The following is a 26,250-nucleotide window of genomic DNA, read 5'->3' as shown; positions in this document are numbered from 1 at the left end:
TGTGGGCAGCTCTCTCCACAGGTCCTGCCAGGAGCCTGCTCTAGCACAGGCTTCCCATGGGGTCACAGCCTCCTTCAGGCACATCTACCTGCTCTGGTGTGGGCTCCTCCAGGGGCTGCAGGTGGATCTCTGCTCCCCCTTGGACCTCCAGGGGCTGCAGGGGAATCTCTGCTCTGGCAGCTGGAGCAGCTCCTTCTTCACTGACCCTGTGTCTCTCACACACTGTTCCTCTCACATACTCTCACTCCTTTCCTCTCTGAGAGCAATTACATTTGCAGTCATTTTTTTTTCCTCTCTTAAATATGTTACCAATTGAAATGACACTTCCACCTCTAAATGGCTTGAACTCTGCCAGTGACTTTCCATCTTGGATCCAGCTGGCATCAGCTGTCAGACACAGAGGAAGCTTCTGGCAGCTTCTTACAGAAGCCACAGCTGTAATCATCCCCACTACCAAAACCTGGCCACACAAACCCAATACACTCAACCTTTTGCTATCAACAGAGCCAGTTTCAGTAGAATTATGTTTGCAGTACAGTTTCCTATTACGGTGTACAGTAATACAGTGGATTAACCCATTTTGGGACACCCAGCTCCTTTAAGGGCCTGCAGTCCAGATCATTCAGACTTGCACAAGTGCTCTGAAACCCCTCTCTAAAGTGAGCCTTACAACCAGTTTCAGTCAGCAGCTGCAGGTTCTGAGTGAACATCAAATGCACTGGCTTCTGATAATTTATTAGCTAAAAAATCCAATCCATAAAGGCATTATTTCCAGGAAGGCTTTAATAATGAGTATTTACTTTAACTAAAGCATCAGAGAAACCAATCAGGGTCCTGAAACAAACTCCTACTGTGGATCAGAAGCACCAAGGTTAAGGTTTAAGTCTCCCATAAGGCCTTGAACATGAATCAAGTTTTCCAATAAAACTATTGTTGAGCTGCAAGTCATAGCATTAAATTCAATTCCTCCTCCTTCCCAGTCTGGATTATTACATATTATACAGGCTCTAGCCACTTCTTTTAAAAAAATGTGCCAAGTTAACCAATGCAGTAAGTCACTACTTACCACATAAGAAAGGCAAAAAGGTTGGTGTTATCTCACCAGCATACTGACTGATTTACTAACTTGCTGTCAATTGACAGCTCAGTATTTTTCCCAATATTGTTCCCAGCTACTTATTACGTTTCTACCAGTTTGCTGCATCACCCTCATATTGCAGAAGTCCAGAGGACTACTGTAGCTAGGAATATTTTTTCCTTATCTTTTCCTCACTTTCTTCTTCAGTAATTTAGACCCCTCACTTTCATTACACCATCAGGGCAAGCCTTCAAATGCTGCTGTAGACTACTGTATCTACTGTAGAATAATGACTATGAAGTATAGCTACTGTAGCATTTTGTATACCATTACTTCTGTTATAGCTGACTTAACTGCAACATTATGTTCCTGAAGTTTTACAGAAATGCTGCTTCAGGACAAGAGTTTGGATGCATACATGAAAAAAAGTTAAAATGCCATGAACTGCTTTCTAATTGCTCATCCACCACATTAAAGCATTATTGTCATTTTAACCACATCTGAAGAATACACACAGTGGTTTGCAATTCAAAGGCTAAGGCAGAGCAAATTGTTGTGTTAACTATAAACAGTGGTAACTGCTTTCTTCAGTAATAGATTTCTAGAAAACCTGTGCCATCCAGGAAATTCAATCACTCTCATTAATTCAGCATAACACCTACATGATGCTGTAAATTACAACTAATGAAGTACTTAAAACCACTATTAAAGTCACTTCCAAGAAGCAGCCTTCCTCAGCTGTATAAAGCATAGTATGATTGGTGATATAGTTCCAGAAGTTTAATTTAGGTGAATTACACTGGAATGCCCTACTTTTATATCTATTTGCTCTATGTGACTGAGTATACTTGAATGGTGTACTGGAAAAACAAATCTTATGGAAAAAATAATTACTGTATCACATTTGTTTCCAGCATTTTCCAGACCCCTCTTAGAATAACAACATAGGAGAAAAAAATATAATAAAGCAGATGCCAGTACAGTGACTTAACACTGATGCAAATATATCAAATTTCAAAGGTAAAGATAAACAAATGCACACCATGTTTGTGTTACTTGAAAAGCATTTACACCCATCTCAGTTTCCAGCGGATTAGTTCAAAAATTTTATTTCTGAAAAAAAAGTGTCTTTAGCTTTATATAATCCTAGTGGAATATAACCTGTGTCTTGAATTCTGTATGCTTCAATTCACTAAATTGAGTTAGTACTTCTCCCTCTTTTCAGGATAAGGTAGGCAATAATAGATTCTCAACAGCTTTAAAACACTTTTAAGTGTTCTGTAAAAGAACATCCACTGAAAAAATTCACATTACAATGTCAGAACAGATGGGCAGTCTGAATTCAACAGAACAATGAAAAACTTCAGAGTATCACCTCATTCATTGAGGAAGTTTCTATTTAAAGATACTACCTTCAAATATACCCTGTACATCTGGATCCACACAAGAACACAGAGTTAAATGCCCTCATACTTACTGATTTTCAGAAAAGCAACTTTTTTTTTTAGTTGTCTGCTAAATTAACATATTTTAAAATTAGAATTCAGTTGAACTTTGAAGTTTGCATATTGTTTTTTCATTCTGCTGCCTTCTTCGCATTTGCAAAAATCTCAGTATTCTGAAAATATCTGAGTAGCACTTTCTAAATAAGTGTTTGAGAGGATCACAGGCATCAGTATTGAAGCGCAGTCTTCTAAACCAGAAATTTAAGAACAAAATATCTGTGTATTTTCCAAAACTATATCTTCAGGTGGTGGTATGAGAGTTACAAGCCTGTAACACTAGTACCTAGGAAAAGTAATTCAGAAGTGATACTAAAAGGGTATCTTTCACTACTTAATGTAAAAAATAGCAAAGAATGTTTCTGTAAAACCAAAACCCCTTCACCTATCAAGTTAAAGATAAAACAGTACATTTACCACAAGAAGGAATTTTCTAAGAGACATGAAAACTTTACTGCACAGGCTAGCAACAGCTGATGCTATACAAATCCAAATTAGGAGCAGGAGGGTGGGAGGATAGTGTTCTGCTACATACAGCCCCCACACCCCACCCACAGTTCTGCGGGGCTGTTTCAGCACACAATATAGGAGCCCCAGCTGAATCTCACCTACCTGCTGGGCAACACTCCTTCCTTCCTTCCTGGCCAGCCCTCCTCAGGATGTTGCTGCTGCCCTATGCATCACCTGTGCAAGTTCACATTGGCCTCATTCAGGGGAGGCAATATCCTGACAACAGGTTACCTCTTCCCTACCCAGACACTAGTTTTCTACAAAGCTGTATGAACTTCACATCACTGAGATTACCACCCCTAGCAATTAGTTGCAGTGGCCCAAAAGAGCCAAAACTTGTTCCCAACCTCCAACTTGCTCTCCCTCCCTGCCCCAAATAAAGACACATAAACCAGCCACAACAGAATATCAACTCTAGTCCACACTGAACAACTTCCTTCCAATTAAGACCAAGACAAACATAACTTTTCATATGACAGGATATTTTCAGAGATAATTAGAACTCTGTATGAAATGTATTTGGTCAGGTAAATTGTTCCTCTTCCCTAAATATCTTACAGCTGTGAGAAGTCAGCAACTTATCACATCTGCATTATCAAACAAAACAAAAACCAGAAGTCAGGAATCAAGCTCTATCTATTACTGGGGCATTATTTTCTCTTAGTTTACATAAGGACCACAGCAGTGGTTCCTCTGCATGGATTTACTGAGAGTGAAATAAACAGAACATGAAATAGCCTTCAGTATTAGTTGACTGGATCATCCATTTTTGTAACTAGTCGTATTTAGATGCTAATCCCAGTAAACTAAATCACAAGAAATGCAAATTGCTATTACTTCTGGTAAGCAAACTGTTTGTAGGGACTTGGGAGAAAGATTAGTATAACTTTAAGCTGGTAATTGCAAGTCTTAGAAATCCAACAGCCCCTTAAATTTCATAAAGCAAAGACAGTGTTTAGTAGATCTGTGAAAGTAGCCCTTGCTCTCCATTAGTTTTGCCCTTCTGCTGTCTGGACTGCTTCTTTATCTCTCCTATCTCTGTCTGCACAAAGGAAGAATTCTGAAATTGTGACCCTGCAGCTTTGACTTTGCAACATTTCATAGTGTTTGTATAATACAACTCACTTGGTGTCCAAAAGTAAGGCCACTGAAGGGTTTAAGCTACAGGTGCCCAGGGCCTTTATGGCTTATTAAAAATGTCAGCCAGTCGCCTCCATTACTGGTATTCTACTTCTAGAAGGATACTGTGATTTATACTGTGTATATCATCGATAATAACATATACTATGATCAGTATCATATTTTAGAACATATTGGTGTATGCTGATGACTCATCCTCAGCCTCCTTAAACATGGAACAAATCTCATCTCATTAGGATGTACGCCCAAAGGCACCACTATTTCTGCATTAAGTTACTGCATATTCAGCCTTAACACAAACACACCAGTTTAAACAGCTACGTTCAGGACTGCTCTCCTGTTTTGGTGATCAGGCAGAACTGATTAAGCCCACAATTTTCATTAATTGTGCTATACTGATACCTGAAGTTTCTGAGTACAGAGATCAGTTATCCTCTAGAAACTTGCAAATATCTCTTTTGCTCACAACAGGCAGGCAACAAAGCCCTAGTATGGTTAATCAAATCTAAACCTCCAACACTGCCTCGAAACTGAATTTCTGCATTTCAAATAGCCAGCATCTGGCCATCTGAAGGTCCATGACAGAGGATGACAGCACCATTCTCTTCCTTTGGTGCTGGCTTCCTTACACCACAAGCCTCCTCCAGGATCACTTTAGCCTGAGCCCTTACAATGCAACCCCCACCACCAACACGTCTGGGTCAGGCAGCAGCTCCAAGCATCCAAGGAGCCAAACCTCTCCTATGCTCTTTTGTTTTCACTCTTTGCCTGCATCCCAACTTGAGGCAGGCCTTCACATGAACTCAACTCCCACCCTGCCTTCTGTGTGGCCCTTTAACACAACTGAGCTGCAAACCCAAAGACAGTGTGCCTGGGCTCATTTCTGAGATCAGCTGCCTTGGAGCAGCTTCCAAAGTCTCCCCAGGAGAAACAGAGACACAGGGAGCATGGACTGCAGCTAACACCAGGGAGCAAAATGCATCGTGCTCCCAAGCTGCCCACAATGGCACTGTGGGGGAAGGACATTTCACAGCAATCACTCTGCTACAAAGTGATCTCCCCAACAGTGAGGAAAAGAGTCTTCTGAATCTTCACATAATATAATGGCAGTGAGGCTGCCATTAACTCAGGCTGAGGAAAAAAAAATCTGAGACCAGAGTCACAGAAGAATGCAAATACTGAAATTTTTACAGATTAGCTAAAAAAATTAAGAAATGGGCAGCAATGATAATTCCTTTGCTCTCTTATTTTTTGTTTCAAAAAAATAAAATTCTGCAATACCTTTTCAATATGTTCTTGCACAAATCTTTGTATTCCCACCCATACAGCAAGAGCTTAACTCAATATTGCTACACACATAGTTAGGCAAGTTGGGCTTTGTCTACCTGGCGACACTAAGTTTTATGGCTGCAATTCCTCACAAGGCAATATTTTAAGGGGAAAGGTAGATACTAAAAAAGCACCAGTCCTAGAAAAGTTACAGAATTGTCATCAATACCAAGAATTATTGTGTACCTGTAAGTTTCTCCAAAAGGACAAACTCCAAGGTGTTTCTGCAACTATTATAATCACCCACTAAGTTCAGTTATTTCTCTAAAAATGCATAGTCACAGGTTACCAATCATGCAAAATATGCATTCCCATGAGAAAATAAACTGCAGCTAACCCTACATTCAGTCATGAGCACCTTAAGGGATGTGCAATGCTGCTCACTGATTCAGTGTTCCAGTCCTGGGCTTAGCTACACACTGAGGACAACCTCTATACTCAACAAGAAGAAATAATTTCTCACACAAAGGTAAATGAAAAGGTCTTACAGTTGAGCTGTGAGAGACCTTTTTTCCCCCTAACCACTGTATGAAAGGAAGTACTGGGCACCCCAGCAACATGAAGCTACATTAGAATCAAAACAGACAGACATTCAACTTGTTGAACTATGACTACACAACTATACAAAACATGTAAAAAATATCTGGAGAGGAATTCCATAGGAGGTAGATGACCAACTGAAGCACACAGACATTGTTGTAGATACTGTACATTTTATCCCAATTCTTTACAAAGCAAGCCTATGCAGCCATTTGTCCTTGCTAGATAAGTTAAGCACATCTACCAGTTTAGTCCAAACATTGCAAACTAACAGATCTAAAACATTACGTTTTAAGAGACAAAAGACTTGCCAGACACAAACGAATGTGTGGACAAATTAATAATATGAGCTCATGATGTGGACTTCAGACTGCTGGCAGCCAAAATAACTCCTGCAGGTACCATCTTTCAGCCCACCGGTGGCAGATGAACTTTGGAAGACAACCACCGGGTAAAGGGAGTACTGGGTGAGGTCACTGAGCATGATGGGGATGAAGACAAGACACTGGGTGCACGTATCAACTCTCAGAGACACTTGCTTTCCTTAGTATATCTTCAGTAATGGACCTTTACATTAAAGATTTCTTAGAGACTAAAGGAAAAGGCTTTTCTAAAAACTGTAACAAGAAGGGTGGATCTGAGAGAGATCTGGTTGTGTGGAGGAAAATACATAAGGATGGAGTAAGGATGTGAGGCAAGAAAACGGAGGAAATGCGAATCAGTCCACGCTAAGACACAGAAGGGATTTTTTGCAACATTGCGCTTTCCTCAGCATGCACTTCTCTAATCTTTATACTACATACAGTAAGAAAAAGACCGCAGTTTGCTGAGGGCTGCTGGAATCTCTCCAAGGGTAAAATCCGAACACGCTTACTACACAAGGCTCTCGGCAAGCGATGAATGCCCAGCGGCGCGACTCGTGCCCCTCTCCAGGCCGCGCCGCTCGGCGGCTCCATCGGGATCAGGGGCCCGGGGAAGAGAGGCGGCGGGAGGGCAGAGCCGCCGGCAGCAAGGGCAGAGCGCAGGGGCAGCGGCCGCGACCCCGCTCACCTCCACGGCCGCCGGCTCCGCCCCACCAAGGCCCAGGGAAGCACCAGGGACACTCGGACACAGCGGCCCGGCGGCGCCCTCGAAGCCGGGTATCACCCCGGAAACGGCTCCGAAGTCGGGCATCACGCCAGTCATCCCTCGCCGGAGCCGGGCATCAACCTGGGTACCCCCCACCCTAGGTACCCCTCACCCCTGCCGCAGCCCCGCGGCAACGCCCTCGGTGGCCGGGACCGCCGGCCCCTCCCGCCGCTCACCAGCTGCTTCAGGTCCTCCTCGGAGAGCCCGGCGTAGCGGTACCGCTGCTGCTCGAACTCGTACCGCGTCGTCTTCACCACCACCGCCACCCGCGACGGCCGGAACCCGCCCCCCGCCGCCCGCGACCCGCACGGCGCGGCCCCCGCCGCCCCCCGCCCGACCGCCGCCGCCGCGGAGGGGATCAGCCCGCCGAGCGCGAGTAGGCGCCGGTGGGCGCCGCCAAGCAGCGGCAGCCACGGCGGGGAGGAGGAAGCCGCCGTCCGCTGGCAGAGCACGGCGGAGCGGCGAGCTGCCGCCCGGCCGGCGAGGCGGAGGCGGACGCAGGGGAAGCCCCAAGAGGAGAACATCTCCCAGGCTCTGCCTCGTTCCTCCCTGCGGGCGCGGCGCTACCGGCGGCGGCTACGGCCGCTCTGCGGCGGCGCCCGGCACACATGGCCCGGCCGCGCCCGCCGCCCCGCCCTCCCCGCGCGCAGCCGCCGGCCTGGCCAATAGCGACCTGCGCCGCCGGGCACCCGTCCCTTCTGGGGCGGGCCCTGGGGACTATACCCGGCGCGTGCGCTCTCCCCGGCCAACCGGGGCACAGCGCGCGGCGCGCCCCACCGAGAGCCACCTGCGCATGCGCTGAGGAAGACATCCCCTCCCCCCACCCCCCCCCCGGGCCCCGTTCGCCCCTTGCTTGGCCCCGCCCCGCTCCCTGGCGGCGCGCGGGACGGGGCGTGAGGCACGTAGGCGGCGCGGGGCGGATGTCCTCGTGCGCAGCGCCCCGGGCGCCGTGAGGGGACATAACACAACTAGTGACAGTGTCCCCAGTACTCCCCCGTGTCCCGGGGCACAGCAGCAGTATCCCAGGTGTTTCCCGTGCCCCAGTGTGTTCACGGCAGCCGCCCGCCCCAGTGTTCCCGTGTGTCCCAGGGGACAGCGACAATGCCACCAGTGCCCCACTAGTATTCTTCAGTGTCCCGAGAGGCAGCGACAGTGTTAAAGAGATAAAGAGGGAGAAATTACTTGGTCTTAGATCGCGTGTGTGGAAATCTCACGTGTTGCTGCTCCTGTCCTCGGTCTTTTGTGATAGCTTTGCAGCACCGCAGAAAGGCGAATACGAACTGATAATAGTCATTACCGAAACTTCAGATAGCTTTGGGGAATAGACAGGAATTCTGAGACTAAGCAGTGTTCCGAGACTAAACAGTGTTCCTAAACAGTGCCCCCCACACCCCGCGGGACAGCGAGCTCTCATTACTTGTGACACGACGCCCGGTTGGAGCAGGGGGGTGTGGCGTCGGCACCATGCAGGCAATGCAAGGCAGTCAGGTGGGACTGCCCCGCTGGGGGGCTGGCCTGCTTCCCTGGCGGGGGAGGGAAAAAAAAATTCGGACAATAATTCAGAAAGGTGGGGAAACACAGCACATGCTGTTTTAGAAGGGCTAGATACTGCATCTCGTGCAGAGAACTGGTGAGATACGTGTAGCTTAAAAGCTCTTTTTGTTATCCATGCTTGTTCTGGTCTTTGTGACATTTGCCAGTGTCAGGAAGGCCGCGGCGTTACCAGACAGTGTCTGGCGAGTCCAGGTAAAAAAAAAAAAAAAAAAAAAAAAAAAAAAAAAAAAAAAAAAATTATCGATCCTGAGTTACTTTTTAATATTATAAGCAAGCTGTCCAGAAATTCTGTGTGGGGTTGCATGATTATCAATAACTGCATGCGCAGACATTGTCTGCCACAGACCGTCCTTCTGCACTGAAGGCTTCACTTAGACACGCATTCTCATTACTCACCTTGTTCCTCATCTTCCCTGAGGGAAGGGAGTGAAGCAGCAACTCTTGCCTGTCAATGCAGCACTTCTCTACAGGGCTTTGCCAAGAGTCTTAGGAAATAAGCATAGCTGCAGCCATTCTGCTCTTCCCACAAAACAAAGGCTCTGTCCAGTCTTTGCTGCTGGTGGGTAGGAGGATTTTTTTGTCTACTGATTAGCTTAGCCTTGAAGGAAAATATCACAAAACAGATTACCAGGAAACCAATTAAACATAACTAATTCCCTTGCTAACCGAAAATGCCTCATTCTGTATAACGATTAACTTTTAAGGTTGTACAAAGCAGTAGGTAATACAACAACCTGGAGACCTAAAAGATATAAGAGATTTCGAAAATTTATGACTCTGTTTTGAATGGTATCTATTTTATAACTTAATTGACCATTTAGTTGCTCCTCTAAGATTTTGTGCTTTGTGTGTTGTCTATTTATATTGAATTGTTTTGATTTTTGAAAATCAGATCAGCTTCAACCATTAAGTTTGAATATGGAACAGTATTTTATTCTGAAGTCATACAATTAGTATGTTATGGTCTTTTGAATTAATTCCCACAGCAAGCTTATAAGCATAAAATATGAAATATGTATTTTAAAATGTAAATTCAAATCAGTAGATGATTAAAGTTCTGGAAACAATGCTGAAGCATGGGCTGTGAAGTGATTTATCCATACCTCCCAGAGTGAAGTCTCTGACAGGCTAGCTCTTTGTCAGAGTACAAAGATTGTCTGATACTCCATTGTCTTTGTGGAAAAGGATTTAAACTTTCTATAATATATAAAATACAGTTTGTTGAATATTACTTACAGTTTGCATGTTACTTTATAAATGGACCTACTTACAAAATGTTCATTAAACACTAACCCCTCCCTCACTACAATTCTTGATTTGAACATACACCTGATATACAGCAAGAAGAGACATATATCTGTCAAATTACCCTTTACCTATTTAGAGATATATGTCAGTTTGTGACATATGACATGTCTTCATGCCCCATTTTCAATGACTTTAAAACAATATACCCAGTAGATTAAGGGACAGATTCATTCATACAAAATTAAACAAATAAATATAGGCATTTAAACCTGGTATCCTTGTAGGACACAAATATGGACTAGGAGTGAATTCCCACTGTAATAACTTTTTGAACAACTGGCTGACCAAAACCAGCTTTGGTTTGGGCATAAAACAGTTAAAAATTCTTCATGGAAACAGATGCCTAATACTGCCTGAAGTTAGAAAAATGCTTCAGAGAAATGCCCATTTTAGACACCAAGGAGTTATAATACATAATGTAAATTTCAAGACACACATCCATAGAAAACCAGGCATCCTTAGCTCTATATGCTTCAAGTTATATTGTGAACTTTAAAAAAATATCTATGTAATACACAAAATATTCTGTGAACAAAGTAACTGGAAAAATTTCTACATAAACAATAAATTATTCCCTAAATTATTTCACTAGTTGCAAAATTGACAATGCACAACTGTGCCAACTGTGTTATATAAGATAATCTCCTTATGTAGCTTATTTCCACCCAAAAGAAAGTATATGTTGCTTGTAGTGCAGTTACAGTCTGGGACAACTATTAATTTCTGCTCCTTCTTGAAGTCTCTGAATAATGCCTTTTTGTGACAGTTTAATTAATAACCAGTATATCATTAACTTATCCAATTATTTGCATTGTCTAGACTTATTCTATGTGACCCTCAGTGCTACCGGTAATGGAAAATTATTATGGTTTGTTTGTGTTTAAAATGGTGATGCTATCAGTGTTAGGTGCATTCACAGGGGAGGAGGTAAACACACCATTCACTGTAACATTTCATTAAGTCCAAGTCTTGGGATTTTGAGACCAGCTGACTGCAGCTGTTAATTCTGATAATCCAGAAGAAAACTCCAGACTAATGCTTAGAGACTGTCACTCATGCAACACATCAGAGTCTTAAAAGGCATGTAGATGAACATATTCGCAAGTGTGGTCTGGTAGAATTTCTGATCCCAGATCCTATCCATGTGCTTGCATTGTGCTTGCAACATATATACCCTCATCATTGATTGCATAGTTGAATCATGTAATTTAGTCAGGTAATTTGTTTCAGAAATTCCAAATTACAAACTCAAGGAAGAAGCTTAAGGAAAAATATAGTAAGTGGCAGGTATTCTTAACAATGCAAATTACTGATTTTTTTTTTTACACAAATCCAATGAGAGGAGCAAGCTTTCTTGTATACATTTCCATTAGAATGTATTTTAAGTATCAGAGATTTACTTTTTTACTTGTCCTCCCACTCTTTGCTTATGCAAAGCAAACTACACCATCCCTCAAGTGGTCTAACACAATTGACCTCAACATTTCAGAAGCAATTTGAATATGCTCAAAAATCTGCAGACATATTATTTTGTACTAATAACTTCAGTGTTTGTGAAACACAAACTGTTCTGATTTGAAGTCCACTTTTTAGACAGAGAACTGCCGTAGAATGGGCTGTGCATGCTTTTTTTAAGTTTTCCTGCCAGCATGGCCCTGTGGTAAGGCCTCTAAAACCCATCTAAGGGAAATGAGGATGCTCTTTCCCTCCCTGTCCATGTCATACTGGCTGTCACTAGCAGTGAAAGCAAATGTGCTAGAAGTTTTTCCTGTATTTATTTATTCAGTAGAGATATTACCTAACTCTTAACTTTATGCAATCTGCCAAAACTGTTTCAGAGGTCACTAAAGAACATGACATAAAAACCTGAGGGACAAGATTCATGAAGAGATACAAATGCATCCAGAATGTAAAGTAGGACATTCAAGTCTGTCCCATCCAAGTAGATTCTGCTAGAAGTTTCTAATCTTAGTAGAATATATTATTATTATTAGGAACTGTTAGTTTTCTCTCCTTGGGAAAATTACTACTGTATGAGTATATAAGATCTTCCAGCTCTGCATCCCTTATGTATATGAAATCGTCACTGGGGTTTCTCATAAATAGATAGAAATTTATCTGGAAAAAAAAAAATTGTGTCTAGTTTCATATGGGTTTAGGTCGTGTCTCTACACCTCTCTTCAGGCTAAAGGGACCCATCCTTCTGTACTCTCTTTCTCCTCCCTCCCAGAAAGTGCTGCAGCTTGTACAGAAGCACAAAAACACCACTCAGGCCCACCAGCATCACAGAAAATACCAAGCTTATATTGAAACTTTTTCCTCAAAGGATGCCCTTCTCTGATTTCTGTCACACAGCAACTGCCAATTTTCATGAAGAATGTAAATAGTCTTAGAGAAATCTAGCTCCTGTGCAATTCTTTGAAACGGAACAGTGGACTCAGTGTGGGTCTGACAGATAGGTGGATGGCGTGCACAACCACTTACATATTGTTTCCTTAGAAAAGCAGGCTTGAGTTTCTGCAGCATGGAACTCTAACTCATGGAAGCTCTAACTGGGACACAAAATATGACTCCTAGTTACACAGAAATTTAAGTGGTAAAAAAATTGTTTATTGTTGAGGCACGGAAATTGGTCTCCAGGTGTCATAAATGACAAATTACATTTTTAAAACCAAGTTAATACATTACATAATGGTGTACTTTCAGGCTTGAGGAACAGTGAATTTTAGTGCAGTGAGACTATAAAGAGAACACATAATTAGGTTCTTAAGAGCAAAAATTTTTTCCTCTATTACCAAAGTATCCAATGTCTTTAAAATAAACATCTCTTTTCCTCCTCAGCTTTTAGGAGATGAAGCTTTATGTTGGAGTGTGTGTACACATGAGTGTGTGTGTTTATATGTATACTTGTGTATACATGTAAGGATCTTGGGAAGAGGCAGATCAAAAGAGCTTTTATTTATAAACTTTGTCCTGTATGCTGTGGGAGCAAATTAAAAAGTTTAAGTCCTGTCTCTGAAAAAGTTCTGTTGTCTCTGCCCTGTAAACCTCCCTCATTTACCAAGGATTTTACAGCTGTAGTAGAATTTAGAGGGGTGTCATGTCACTAAGGTGCTTAAATCCTGTTTCACAGAAAGCTTTGATTATCAGGACAGACTTTGAAATCAGACTCTGCATTCAGTGCACAGCCAGCTGAACTCCAGGGCAAACGTATCACCATGACCTGTTGCTAAATACATAGGGCTGCTGTGTTTTACAACTGCCTAAGTTTTTATAACATGGAGCTTTGTCCCTGAGGATGAGTTGCAGCAATGAAATATGAAGGGCAGTGATGTAAATATTGTTGTGGTCAGGAGTGAGGCTGTTAACAAAGGACACACAGCTTGTTATGGAAACAGTATTTTTGTTATTGGCAGACTGGAGTAAAAGAGAATCCCCATGCTTCACTGTTTGACACAGGTGCTGTGTTGGGAAGCATTCACTTTTTCCTGAAGGCAAAAATCAAGTTCCACTTAAATTTACTGTCATCCAGATGCTAAATCACCATCAGAGAAGTGCTAATTTTGGTAGGCCATTACATTCAGTGTAAACCAGAGAACATTTCAACTTCATCTGGATACTAATCTTGGCAGTGCACTGAGAATACAGGAAGAAATTAGTATTGTTCCAACTTCATACTGTGTTCAGATGGGAAAACTAAATTGTAACTTGACTGATCAGGTGTGTTTCAGCTTTTTAGATTGAGAAATCATTACGATTACCTTAATTAAAAGGACTTGAGATATTTCAGAACATTGTTTCAGCTCTGAGGATGACAAATATGCAGGATATCAGGGAAGTGGCAGTGGAGACATTGCAGACAAATTCTATTTTTGACAGAATGAAAACATGGAACATAAGTGATGTGTGTTACTGTGCATGGGCTTGCATGAATTACCCTGCATGTCTTGATTCACAGGTGAATTGGAGTTTTCTTCTCACAAAAATGTTTAGGTAGACAGCATTAGTTTGTGGAATGACAGAGCAGCTGTATCTTGGCCACTGTTGGGATTATTGTGCACATGAGAATTTGTAACATACTCAAATGAATGATGCTGTTAGGGATAGCAACACCTAAGGCAGAAGTCATCTCAGATAATCTCACACATTTAAGGGATTTTTAAAAATGTAGATATCCTGTTGTACTGTGCATGCATATATTTGTGTATATTAAATGGACAATTAATATACACAAGTGCAGGTGTTTGTTTTGTTCATTTAGAAAGGTGTTCATGAGCAAGCAGATACACTTTAAATTTTAAAGCTCGTATAGCCCTTAGAATGGGCTTTTACTCCTTCATGGTGAATTCTTTTGGTGCGTACAGCTGAAAGATGCAGATCATGGTTCTTTTCCCTTAAACAAAATTCTGCAGCGAGTATACGACTCCAGATATTTTCAAAATAAACATTAAATAAAACCCCTTGTATGAAAGCTCGTTTCCATAGGCCTTGGTCATGCTAAACTGCCACCCCAGGTTTTGCTTGTATGTGCTTACAAGCAGGATGCTGAATGTTACCACAAAATTTTAAATAAGTTTTTTCAGTGAAGCAAAATTTAAAGCTTTCCAAATGTATCTTTTAAATAATAGATTAAAAGTAACAAATATTTGTTCACATATATTATTAGTTCATGCTTATGTGGTATTATCCATCAATATGATGAACAAGTACTTATTCCCTATAAAATTCCATACTCTAATAATGTATCTAAATATATTTAATTCTAAAATTGGAAGTCTTTGTAACAGTTCTTGACTACTGGAAGCCATGGTGTTATTCACAGCTCAGTGCAAAGCAGGCTGCCTGGAATCCTCAATAGTGCATCTGAAGTTCTTTCTCAATGAATTAAACTTAAGCTGTCTCTAAAATTAATCTCTACTTAAAAGTAATAAAGTAATATTCATCTGATTTCCTGCTTCCAGGGGTTGAGTCCCAGCTGAGCTGTTGTAACCTCTGGCAGATATCATGAGCAGACAACAGACCGCCTGCGGTTCCATCTAGAATGATCTGAAAAAGAATTTATTGAAAAAATCTTGCTTATTTGAGCATATTCATGTTTTAAACAATCCAGCATTTCATAATACCAAAGCAGTAGGTTAAAGTTTGGATATGATCAGTTCCTGGCTTAGGTAAATAGATAACCAGATAACAGAGGATTATTCACAAATATCTGAGCATGTGAATTGTGAATTAAGCCTATGACCCTCCAAGTCAATAAAGACAAGCACAAAAACCACTAAGGAATCTGATGTCTAGATAGGGCAGTGTACCCAGGATGCAAAGTATCTCACTCTATGGAGGGTACCCTGCTTTAAGATTTCATTGCAGATGCTCAGAAAACTGTGAGAAATCCAACATACCTTCAAACAGCTCATTGGTTATGAGAAAGTGGTTTTGGTACGTAATCTCTGTGACTGACTCATCTGCAGAAAGTAGGTAGAACTGACTAATAATATCAGACACATAATACCACTACCACAGTATCTGATTAAAAATTGCTGCTACCATCTGGCCATCCCTAAATATTTACCAAGAGTTTAAAATCTTTTACAAGTGAAATGAAAGCTTTTGTTTGTCAGAATATTAAATCTGATCTTCCCCCTTCTATTTCCTGATATGGGAGCATTTAAAACCAATCATAGAGTGTCTTTTTTCTCTGCTTTAGGTATTACTGGTGCCTGCTGAAAAGAATACAGAAACTCCAACAAAGAAGTTAATTCTTAACTTTTCCTTCTTCCTCAGTTTTAATCACTATCATATGTGTGTGTTAGCTTTATAGTTTGGAATCCTTAACAATTGATAAGAATTTAAAGTAAGTTGACAAGAAATGCCAAACAAAGTAGTTTTTTAGGAGTTACTGTGGTGTTGCTAAAGAGTAGCTCCTTCAAGAACTTTAAAAGATCTTTACAAAATAGAAAGAAGCTCTTGTAACATTTTAAATCCTGGTAAACTCCAGCATAAGAGAGAGTCCTAATGAAACTGAGATGGAAAGTACATGTATAGTGGACCAGAAAATGTCCCTAAAGAAAAACATTCTTCAGTTCTGCAAATGCATGTGCTTTTGCATTTCTATATTATGATAATGTCTGGTTCTCAGACCAACACACTTCTGGTGTTTGGAGACTACTGGCTCACAATACGGGTAGTCTTGAAAATCCACACAAATCTTTGTGGATCCATATGGGATACACTCTTACATCTTTGCACACTGTGATTTTTCTCGTAAGGTCTGTGGCTGGCTATGGAGAGACTCTTGGGACTTACCTAGTCCTAGATAGCAGAATCTTTGAATTCATTCTAATAGCTTCTAAGATAAAATTACTGTCATGGTTGGACACTGGCGCAATGCCAGCATCCCCATGAAAATGCACTTTTTCTAAATAAATGCTGTGAGATGTTATCAGGAACAGAGCAGAGCAGGCCTAAGCTTAATAACAAAGGAAAAAAAAACTTTATTAAACTATTACTAATACAGAAAACACATAAACTAAATCTAGGATGAAGACCTTTTAAACCACCTTTCTTCCTCTCAATTCTAAAAACACCCAGCATGAAACATCACTCGGGATTCCTGATCAAATTACCACCCTTCAGATAATTAATACTCAAACTATCAAGGCAGAGAGAAGTCTCTCTTGTACCACAGACCCCCTAGGAAACACAGCTGCCCCCCTGTGTTTCCCTGTCACACATGGCAACCGCCCGGAAAAAAAATCTGCTAGTGTGACACTCTCTATTCTATGTCACAGTGCTCTCACCACCGTGCATGGACAGACTGCTCATAGGACTCCTTTAAGGATGCTTTGCCACGGACCCAAAAATACAACAGTTCAGTTTCTCATCCTGGGACTACAGCCCCCCCCATTTTCCCCTGGGGCTGAGGGGTCCAAACAGGATTCATCTTCTTCCCGAAGACAGAGGGTATTACCATTCCCTCTTCAGCTTTCTTCGTTTCTCGCCATTCTTGTGCTGTTCGAAGCTGAAGCAGGTCTCCCTGGGTCACCACTGCATCCCTCTAAAATGCAGTCTCTATTGCAGGAGATTTTGGTTCAGTCCATGGCTAACAAGAAAAGTCTAGCTAAAAGCTACTTCATCATCTCTTCCCACCTAAATATTTCTTCTTCTAACATCTCATCCGGACTATCTCTCTTCTACTACAAATCAAGGAGGAGTAATACTTTTAAAAAGCCCTCATTTCCTGGAAAGGGTTAAACGTTCAGACTCCCTGGACGGCTGATATCTCGGTCCGGTGTTCCGCCTCCCACGCTGGCCATCCCCCCCCTTCTCCTTCTCCTCTGCTGGCAAATTTCCAGGTGCCGCCAGGCTCTCTGTCTCTTTCCCTCTGTGGGGGGGGAGGTAAAGGCATCTCCACTTCTCTCCACCCTTCCGTCCACAGGAGCTGGCTCGGTTCCAGACCCTCAGCCCCTCGGCCTACCTGGACAAGGCCGCGTGGCTTCCCCTCCCCCACCCAGCCCGTAGCTGGGCAGGGGAGCGTCTGCACTCTCTGACGACCGGAACCAAAAGAGACAGTTCTCCTGGGAGTTCTTGCTTTTAACCCCCTGTGTTCTCAGAGGCGTGTCCATACTTTCAGTGGTCACTCTAGGTGCCAATATCTAAACCTGACCACTGATTGGTTTGACTTAACTTCCTAGAAAAAATTCACTTCCATGTCAAACCACAACAATTACAGAAAGGACACCTCAATCAAAAGAGATGATCCCTCAATCAGGATAAAGTTAGGAGAAGATTTCAGATTGGTGAGGTGGAGTATAAGGAGTAATGCATAAAACTTTACTTTGCCTAGTGACAGTGCCATCCTTGTACATCTCAGGTACTTTACTTGTTTGACTTTGATCAGCCAAGAAGTTTACTCTTTAGTCTAAATTCACTTCTTCAGCTACTTTATAGTCAGAGGGAAAAGCTAAATACTTTCCAAAGTCTTATTGATCCCATCCCATCTCAAAATCTATTTAAAGATTAATTGTTCTTTTTCTCTCCACTTAGATTTACAGAGCATTTTGTTGGTAAAAATATTCAGGCTGTAACTGGTGAAATATGATCTGATAAAAATATCAGGCACAGCAAATTTCTCTTTATGGACTTTATGAAATTAGTATCTCTACTTGAAAGTAAAGCAATTCAACTAGGAATTTTAAAAATATTGGAATAAATGTCTATACTAACTCATAAAATCATACAAAAATCTCTACTATCTTATACATTGTCCGTATATAGCATTAACATACTGTAGATTAAGAATTTTCTGTAAAGAATGCCTACAACAAAGTCTTGTAAATATACAGAATCACTTAAACGTCCATAATTCACTTACTAAGTATATCATATTTGCTTTCTTCTTCAGTCTCAAGCCCTAAAGACAATTATTGTAAAGATACTATAAAGATAATAAAGATCTAATTTTTTATGTCTTTTACAATGTCATGAAATACATCACCTAGGCAACTGTGTGAGTTCATTTTAACAAGAAGGGAATTGCTATATTAAGAAAAGAAAACCACTGCAGGGGAGGATGAGAAAAAAATAAATAGAATGGAATGACATTAAATGGAGGCATTTTTTGTAAATTCTTGTAAAGAAACAGTCTATAAGGACTTAGGCTTCTTAACATTTATATATTCTTAAGGAGCGGTAATCTCTGAAACTGAGTTATATCAATAAAAATAAGATTACTTATTCACATACACCTTTCAATGAAAATGAAAGAATGAAAATTAAAAAATTAGAACTAATGCTCTTAAAAAGCCAGGCTCTGTTTTCATGTATCTAAATGAACGTTTCTATGCTGATATTTAAAATTGACCTCTTCCTGTTCAAAACCCATAAGGCCTATTATTCTTCCATTTTGGTAAAAGGGAGCTCCAGGGACAGTCATAAGTGAGATTGGATATCTGAAGGTGGAGAGTGACTTGGATACCAGTAATTGAAATGCAGGCACATTAAAACCCTGTGGCTCTGAGAAGAGATTAAGATAAGCAGAAGAGCTAGAAGCCATTAAAAAAGTGCTTGAAAGGGATTGTTAAAACTCTTGTTACAAACTGGAATAAATGAGGCACAGATGGTTAAACTGAAAGGACAAGGAAAAACAACACCTCGCACATTTTAGAGTCTGTTTGCTGGCTGCCATCTGAATATTTGTATCAGAAGTCTCTGCAAATCAAAATAAATATCTAACTTATACATCTGTGTTCCTATACTGCTTTGAAAATACTTTTCCCCTCTTTTTTTTTTTTTTCTTTTATTTTCTTTTCCTGAAAGAATAAAGAGTTCTTATTAGGAATTGTGGGAAGGAATCAAGCTCCATCCAAAATTTCCAAGTTATCAGAAACTGTGTGCAGTTTTGGGTCACCTCAGTATAAGAAGGATGTAAAGATATCGCAGGCCTGGATCTGTGTCAGGGGAGGTTTAGGTTGGGTATCAGGAAAAGGGTCTTCCCCAGAGGATAGTTGGGCACTGGAACAGCTCCCCAGGACAGTGGTCACAGCACCAGCCTGGTAGAGCTCAGGAAGCATTTGGAAAATGCTGTCAGGGACAGGGTGCGACTCTTGGTGTGTGCTGTGCAGGGCCAGGAGTTGGACTCGATGATCCTTAAGAGTACCTTCCAATTCAGCATATTCTAAGATTCTATGATAAAGGGGAAAAAAAATTGTTTCCTTAGGGAAACAGTACTTACAGCTGTTACTGTTAATTTCTTTATTCTTGATGAATAGTTGTTGAAAGGAATGTTTATAATATAAGGACAGTATGTTACCTAGTTGCAGAAGGAAACTAATCCTGTGAGCAACAACTCAAAGTTGCCTGATGTAGTCCATCTGTTGAAAAATCACACCTAATTGGAAGCTCCTGTATCCACTGTAGCAGTTTGACACAAGCAGTGAATCTGCTCCAGAAACAGGACTTCTCTTTTGATAGGATAGAAGAGCTTTTAAGTCTAATAGCTCTTTCTGCCTTGCTGTCTGCAAATGTGACTGCAGCCCTGTTGTGAGTTGCATTAAAAGAAGCATTAAGGCATTATGTCTTATTTTAGTGGCATTTTTCTCTCTGAGAAACCCACATTTTTGTTATGAAGAAAGCTGGCAGAACTGGTGTATAAATGTTGTCCTGCAGATTTCCTAGTCAAGTAGTTGTTACAGCTGATCAAGGAACATGTTTTAAATGAAGTTAACCATGACACTATAAATATCTTAGTAAACACATTGTGCTCCAGGCTTTTAGCAACAAGCTGGTCACTGATGTGAATGGACTCATTCTTCATTTACTCAAGGTAACATCAGTATCTCAACATCTGTAGTCATTTCTACTGAAATATACTGATAAAGCATTTAGATAATGCTTGATAATATAAGCATTTGTCAAGAGTTTTCCATGGCTAGAAATATTTGTAGATACTTGAGCTGGCAAAATCTTACATTTTAACAGTAATAACTCAAAATACTAAAAGGAATTACCCTATTTCTACCTGAAAAAGGGGTATCTTTATCAGATAAAAGTTATAGTCAGCATTAAAAAAAAAAAAAGTCCAATTTTCATTACTTTAAGCAGATACCCTGAAAGGATTACACATTTCCAGTAAAACCTCTGCTTACCAGATCCAGTGCTGCTCACTTGAGTTAGTTCTTCATCATCACTATCACAGTTTAATGGCTGAAAAGCTGTTTCTGACTCTGTATCTACTTGATGAGCATCTGGCTCTTGCTCAGCAAAGCTTCGCAAGGCCACAAGGCGATGATGTATTGCTGCATACAGGTGTTCAGTGTCTTTTGAGCTTGCCTGCAGAACATAAAATGTATACAGTCCAAAACAACTGATAAAAATCTCTATTTTAAAAAATTCATTTAAAAAATAATGGAAGAGTTGTATTTTGTCCTTTCTAATCAAAACAGTCAACTTGAGATTCACACTTTAATAATTAACATCCAAATACTAATGCCAATACAAATAATATGAAGTTTATTTATGTGGTTTGAGCTTTACTTGCAGCTTTTGATTATTTTCTGTATAGTTACAAGAAACATGAGCTATAGAATTACTTTCCCTGAAGAACAGCCCAGTTTTTATGGAGTATTTGATATTTCAGATGATTCCTGAGCTTGATTCTAGAAGTAGGAAAGCCCTGACATGTTAATATATACAGTCACCAGGTAGGGATGGTTACCATCCTCTTCAGTGACTGTAGAAGCAGCTTCCTGCAACCCTTGCCACACCCATACAGCTACCATATATTGTGATTTCCTCATACATACCTATTTTTACTGCTCAGTAGTGCCAAGACAAATTTACAGAATGCAAATTACATGCTCTATGAAAACAGTGCAGCACACCTGGAAATCAGGACATTTATAATTCTCACATGCAGCCCTGCAGTCCAGCACATCCATAGTTAAGTCATTCCCTGTTAGGAAGTGACAGATTTACAGTACTTGCATATACAGTGCATGGTGCTTTGCTTGTGTATGATATGTGACACTTCCTGGAAATATTTGTCTTTCCCAGCAAGCTGAATCCTTCCTAGAAAGATCTACTAGGGAAACTGTAAACATCCTTATACTCATCTGGATATTCTCACTTTCCAACTTGGGACATATGTGATTTTTATTTGCAAATAAGTCCAGCACATTTCCATCTCCAATTTAGCCCTTGTTGGAGAAAATCAGGGTTCCCAAGACTATTGTCTTACACAGGGGGATATTGAAACTCTGTATTCTTCTCAACTGAGAAATGGAGGTCCTACACAGGATGGATTTATTGCAAGTGCTGTGTTGAGAACCATGGCAGAAAGCTGCTGCCTCTTACCAGAGTAACTTACAAAATTTTAACTGTGAAGAAATTGTCAGTGTATTCCTTCCATTTAAAAAGAACCATTTCTGCATGTTACTGAAATGATACCCATTCCATTGGTGGTATGTGAACCAGAGTCTGGAAATGTCTGTCTTAAGGCCAGATCATATCATCACACCTGTTTTTTTAAAATATCATTCTAACACAATTCCATAATAAAAACCATGTAACATCTAAGCTGAGCATAGTCTGATAGAGCATGAAGGCCATTTGCTAAAACCAACCTTAAGCAACCCTTCAGAATTCTAGATGAAGTGGGGTTTTGGGTGGAGCTTTTGTCTCCTACTCACCTGAGTTAGAAATACTTGAATAGAATTGTCCTCTTGATCTGTTGCAGTGAAGCACAGGCTCTTTCTGTTTGCTCTTTTTATAACCATTTGCTCCCAGAGTTGGGTGTTGAGAATCAGTCTCAAGCTACCTTGATTTCGCATAACTAAAATAAGAAGGTTAATAGGATAAGATATGCTGCAGCTGTTTTCTCCTAAAAACTAATATTTTAATCAATTACTCTTTTTAATTTCATATAAAACCCTGATATGGGTTTTTACTCTGAGTGAGGGGTGGTTTTTTTATATCCAAATATATTTGTTTCTTCCAATATGTCTGGCACACAAAGGAAATAATCTGCTGAAACTGTGCAATACAGTACAAAAAAGTGACAGCACAGTAAGAACAAGATTCCAAAAGAGTCTTGAAACAGTGCTGCTGAAAAAGCAGAACCAGCAAAGAGCAAACTGTTAGACTGGTGACTGAGCTGAAGACACAGTGCAGCAGAGAAGTACACAGAACCTAACAATATATGTGAGCCTAGTTCCTCAGTCTGTCACACAGAGAACTTTATCAGGTAAAAAGATTCCCAGCAATCTGACTTAAATATCACAATCTTCTCAGATTTAAATGTTCTGAAATAAACTCTGGCCAACAATAGTACAAGTTATTTGATGTTTTCTATATGGGATATCTCATTATTTAACTCATACTTAGCCTTGACTGCAACATTCCATGCTTATTGCTAGCAGTGTCATTAAGCCTCAGGGATCCTCTGCCTCTTTCAGTCCAGCTTAAAGAAAGCTTATTAAATACAAAGAGCTTGCAGTTAATCTGAAAGAGAAATACACGTTGAAAACTGCCAGCTAATGCTAGTTTTATTGGCTCTAAAATAACAACTTTACTTTTACAACTTCATGGTTGTAAAAGTTTTGATATGGCTTTTAATACATCCATGTATTACATGGCATGTGCACAAAGGTACATAGATATTATCTATACATAGATATATAGATATATCACCTTTATTACTTAAAATGAAAGGGCTCTTAGATCTGTGAACTCTTTTCTCATCATAGAAAACATTGAGCATGAGTCCCAGTTTAATTTTTCAATTATTTCATCTTCATTAACAGTTTGTCTGTTGAGGAAGTTGCTGAGGCACTTCAGTTTTGCTGCTACTGTGTTTTTAAGTGTAGCAGCAGTCTGTGATATCCACCAGCATATCTAAATTTGTTGCAAAAGTTGTACAACCTTATTTCCTCACTCATTACAAATTTTATGCAGCGGGATACCAATATTGCTACTAGAAGAGTACTGCTCTAAAGACAGTAAAACTTTTGTAACTTTTGTGTTCTGCCAAGACAGAAGAATTAATCAAAAATAAAATAATGGTAAGATTTTTTTAAATCACAATTGCTATTTTCTGAGAAAATAATATTTTGAAGACAAAGAATAAAAAGATACACCCTGCAAGGTTGGAAAGACAATTGCTATTTTAGCTGAACTATAAAACAACACATTGCTTTTTCCCCAAAAAATTTTTTTCACAAACCCCATCTTTACTCAAGTCACTTCCAGTTCCAAGCTTGTGGTTACAGCTAGTATACTATGCAAATGCTTATAAAATACCACTGAAATAGTAACTTATTAAAAGGGACTACAAAATGAACAAATATAATATGGAAAAGAATGTACCAACTTACAGAAAAATGGGTGAGCTGACACATAGCTTAAAAAAAAGCAAAAATTTAAAATATAAATTGAAGTTATTTTCAGATTGCTACATCTTCAATAGATCTAGATGTTCTTTTTAACAACTAAACTACTCACCATCAAGGTTTTATGAAATACACACCTGCAATACATTTTGTTCTGCTTCTTCTCCAGTTATAACTTCAACTTTATCTAACAGGATTTTATCCACTGGCCTGGAAACACAAGCAGCTGCTGATACAATTAGCGTTGCATTCCTCAACAAAGGTGTTTCTGTAGGGAAAAAAAATATATTCCATCTATACAGGGAATATTTTGGGAATATTTTTAGGATAACAAAACTAGTACAGGTCACACAGGATGTGACCTCAGTAATACCTGTGGTATCTGACATTGTTTAGTGTTATTAATAAGTTTTTGGCCAAAGGAACAAACATTAGAGGAAAAGGCAGGAATACAAAATACCTCACTAAAAAGGCTCATACAGAATTGAACAGGACTGTTTATAGTTGCAGAAGTTTGACCCAAGGGACAAACAGAAACAATCAGAAACAAGGCCTAAATGTTTAGAAGCTGATTTTGAAATTAACTCATCTGATATATTGTTATGCCAAGTATCCCTATATTCAGAATAATAATACATATACAATGAATATTTAACAGGAAAACAGAAGGACAAGTTTGAAAGGAACAATATTGTTACAAAGCTCTGTATCTTTGCATAATCTGTACACGTGTTCTGAAGGCTTTATATTTAGAATTTTTTACTTGTAAGAATGCTTACACAAATCATAGGATCTAATACATCTTTTAGTAAAGAGGAGTGCAGAATTTGTCAAGAAGGATCACAGCAGGGGCTGTTGGGGACTCCCTCACAGCCTAGGTTTACTTGGCTTGCTTAGTAGAAAATCTCACACCAGAGTCACAAACAAGCCCTGAAACATGTCTGTATAGAACTTTCAGTCCCACAATTATGATCCAAAATAACAAAGTAATTGATATGAGAATTTAAAAAATGCAAGCAGCAGACAGCCTAAAATTTTAATTCAACAATGTGGTCCATAAGGCATTCATAAAGGTTGCTGCATTTTTTTTTCAAACAATAAATAATCACAGAATTACAAGGTTGGAAGAGACCTTCAAGATCATTGAGTCCAACCCCTTCCCTAACACCACAACTAAACCATGGAACTGAGTGCCACATCCAGTCGTTTTTTAAACACATCCAGGGATGGTGACTCCACCACCTCCCCGGGCAGACCATTCCAGTATTTTATCACTCTTTCAGTGAAAAAGTTTTTTCTAATATGCAACCATTTCCCTTGGCGCAGCTTGAGATTGTGTCCTCTGGTTCTGTCAGTTGCTGCCTGGAGAAAGAAACCAACCCCCACCTGACTACAGCTACCCTTCAGGAAGTTGTAGCATCACCCCTGAGTCTCCTTTTCTCCAGTCTCCTTTTCTCCAGGCTAAACACCCCCAGCTCCCACAACCGTTCCTCACAGGGCTTGTGTTCCAAACCCCTCACCACCCTTACTGCCCTCCTCTGGATGTGCTCAAGTGTCTCAACATCCTTCCCAAACTGAGGGGCCAGAACTGGACACAGCACTCAAGGTGTGGCCTCACCAGTGCCGAGTACAGGGGAAGAATGACCTCCCTGCTCCTGCTGGCCACACTGCTCCTGATACAGGCCAGGATGCCATTGGCCTTCTTGGTCACCAGGGCACACTGACTGCTGGCCCATGTTCAATTGGCTGTCGACCAGTACCCCCAGGTCCCTTTCTGCCTGGGCACTGTCCAGCCACACCGTCCCCAGCCTATAGCATAGTGGGGGGTTATTGTGGCCAAAATGCAGGACTCAGCACTTGGACTTATTAAACTTCATCCTATTGGACTCTGCCCATCCATCCAACCATTCCAGGTCTCTCTGCAGAGCCATCCCACTTTCCAACAGATTGACACACGCTCTCAGCTTAGTGTCATCCACAAATTTACTAATGGAAGATTCAATACCCTCATCCATGTCATCAATAAAAATATTGAACAGAGCTGGCCCAGCACAGATCCCTGAGGGACATCCCTGGTGACTGTCCCCAGCTGGATGCAGCACCATTCACCATCACTCTCTGGGTCCGGCCATCCAGCCAGTTCCGAACCCAGTAAAGAGTGCTCCTGTCCAAGCCATGGGCTGCAGCTTTTCCAGGAGTGTGCTGTGGGAGACAGTGTCAAAGGCCTTGCTGAAGTCCAGATAGACAACAATCACAGCCTTTCCTGCATCCACCAGGC

General features: G+C 40.7%; 2 protein-coding genes across 2 annotated transcripts in view; both read right to left on the bottom strand.

The window, feature by feature from the left end:
* Positions 1 to 7,770, bottom strand: part of NADK2 (NAD kinase 2, mitochondrial) — a 32,656-nt gene extending 24,886 nt beyond the window's left edge. The window contains exon 1 of the mRNA XM_054002993.1: positions 7,404 to 7,770. Within this exon, the coding sequence (XP_053858968.1) occupies positions 7,404 to 7,751 (348 nt within the window). The 5' untranslated portion in view covers positions 7,752 to 7,770. The remainder of the gene's footprint in view (positions 1 to 7,403) is intronic.
* A 12,123-nt stretch (positions 7,771 to 19,893) lies between these two features.
* RANBP3L (RAN binding protein 3 like) overlaps positions 19,894 to 26,250 on the bottom strand; it is a 28,046-nt gene continuing 21,689 nt past the window's right edge. Inside the window, 5 exon segments of the mRNA XM_054003990.1 lie at positions 19,894 to 19,958; positions 20,733 to 20,916; positions 22,275 to 22,417; positions 22,965 to 23,085; positions 24,110 to 24,240. Of these exon segments, the coding sequence (XP_053859965.1) occupies positions 19,894 to 19,958; positions 20,733 to 20,916; positions 22,275 to 22,417; positions 22,965 to 23,085; positions 24,110 to 24,240 (644 nt within the window).

Source organism: Vidua macroura, chromosome Z (assembly GCF_024509145.1).
Source record: "Vidua macroura isolate BioBank_ID:100142 chromosome Z, ASM2450914v1, whole genome shotgun sequence".
Lineage (NCBI taxonomy): Eukaryota > Metazoa > Chordata > Aves > Passeriformes > Viduidae > Vidua > Vidua macroura.
The sequence above is the reverse complement of the archived record's forward strand: the minus strand, read 5'-3'. Positions and strand labels throughout refer to the sequence as shown.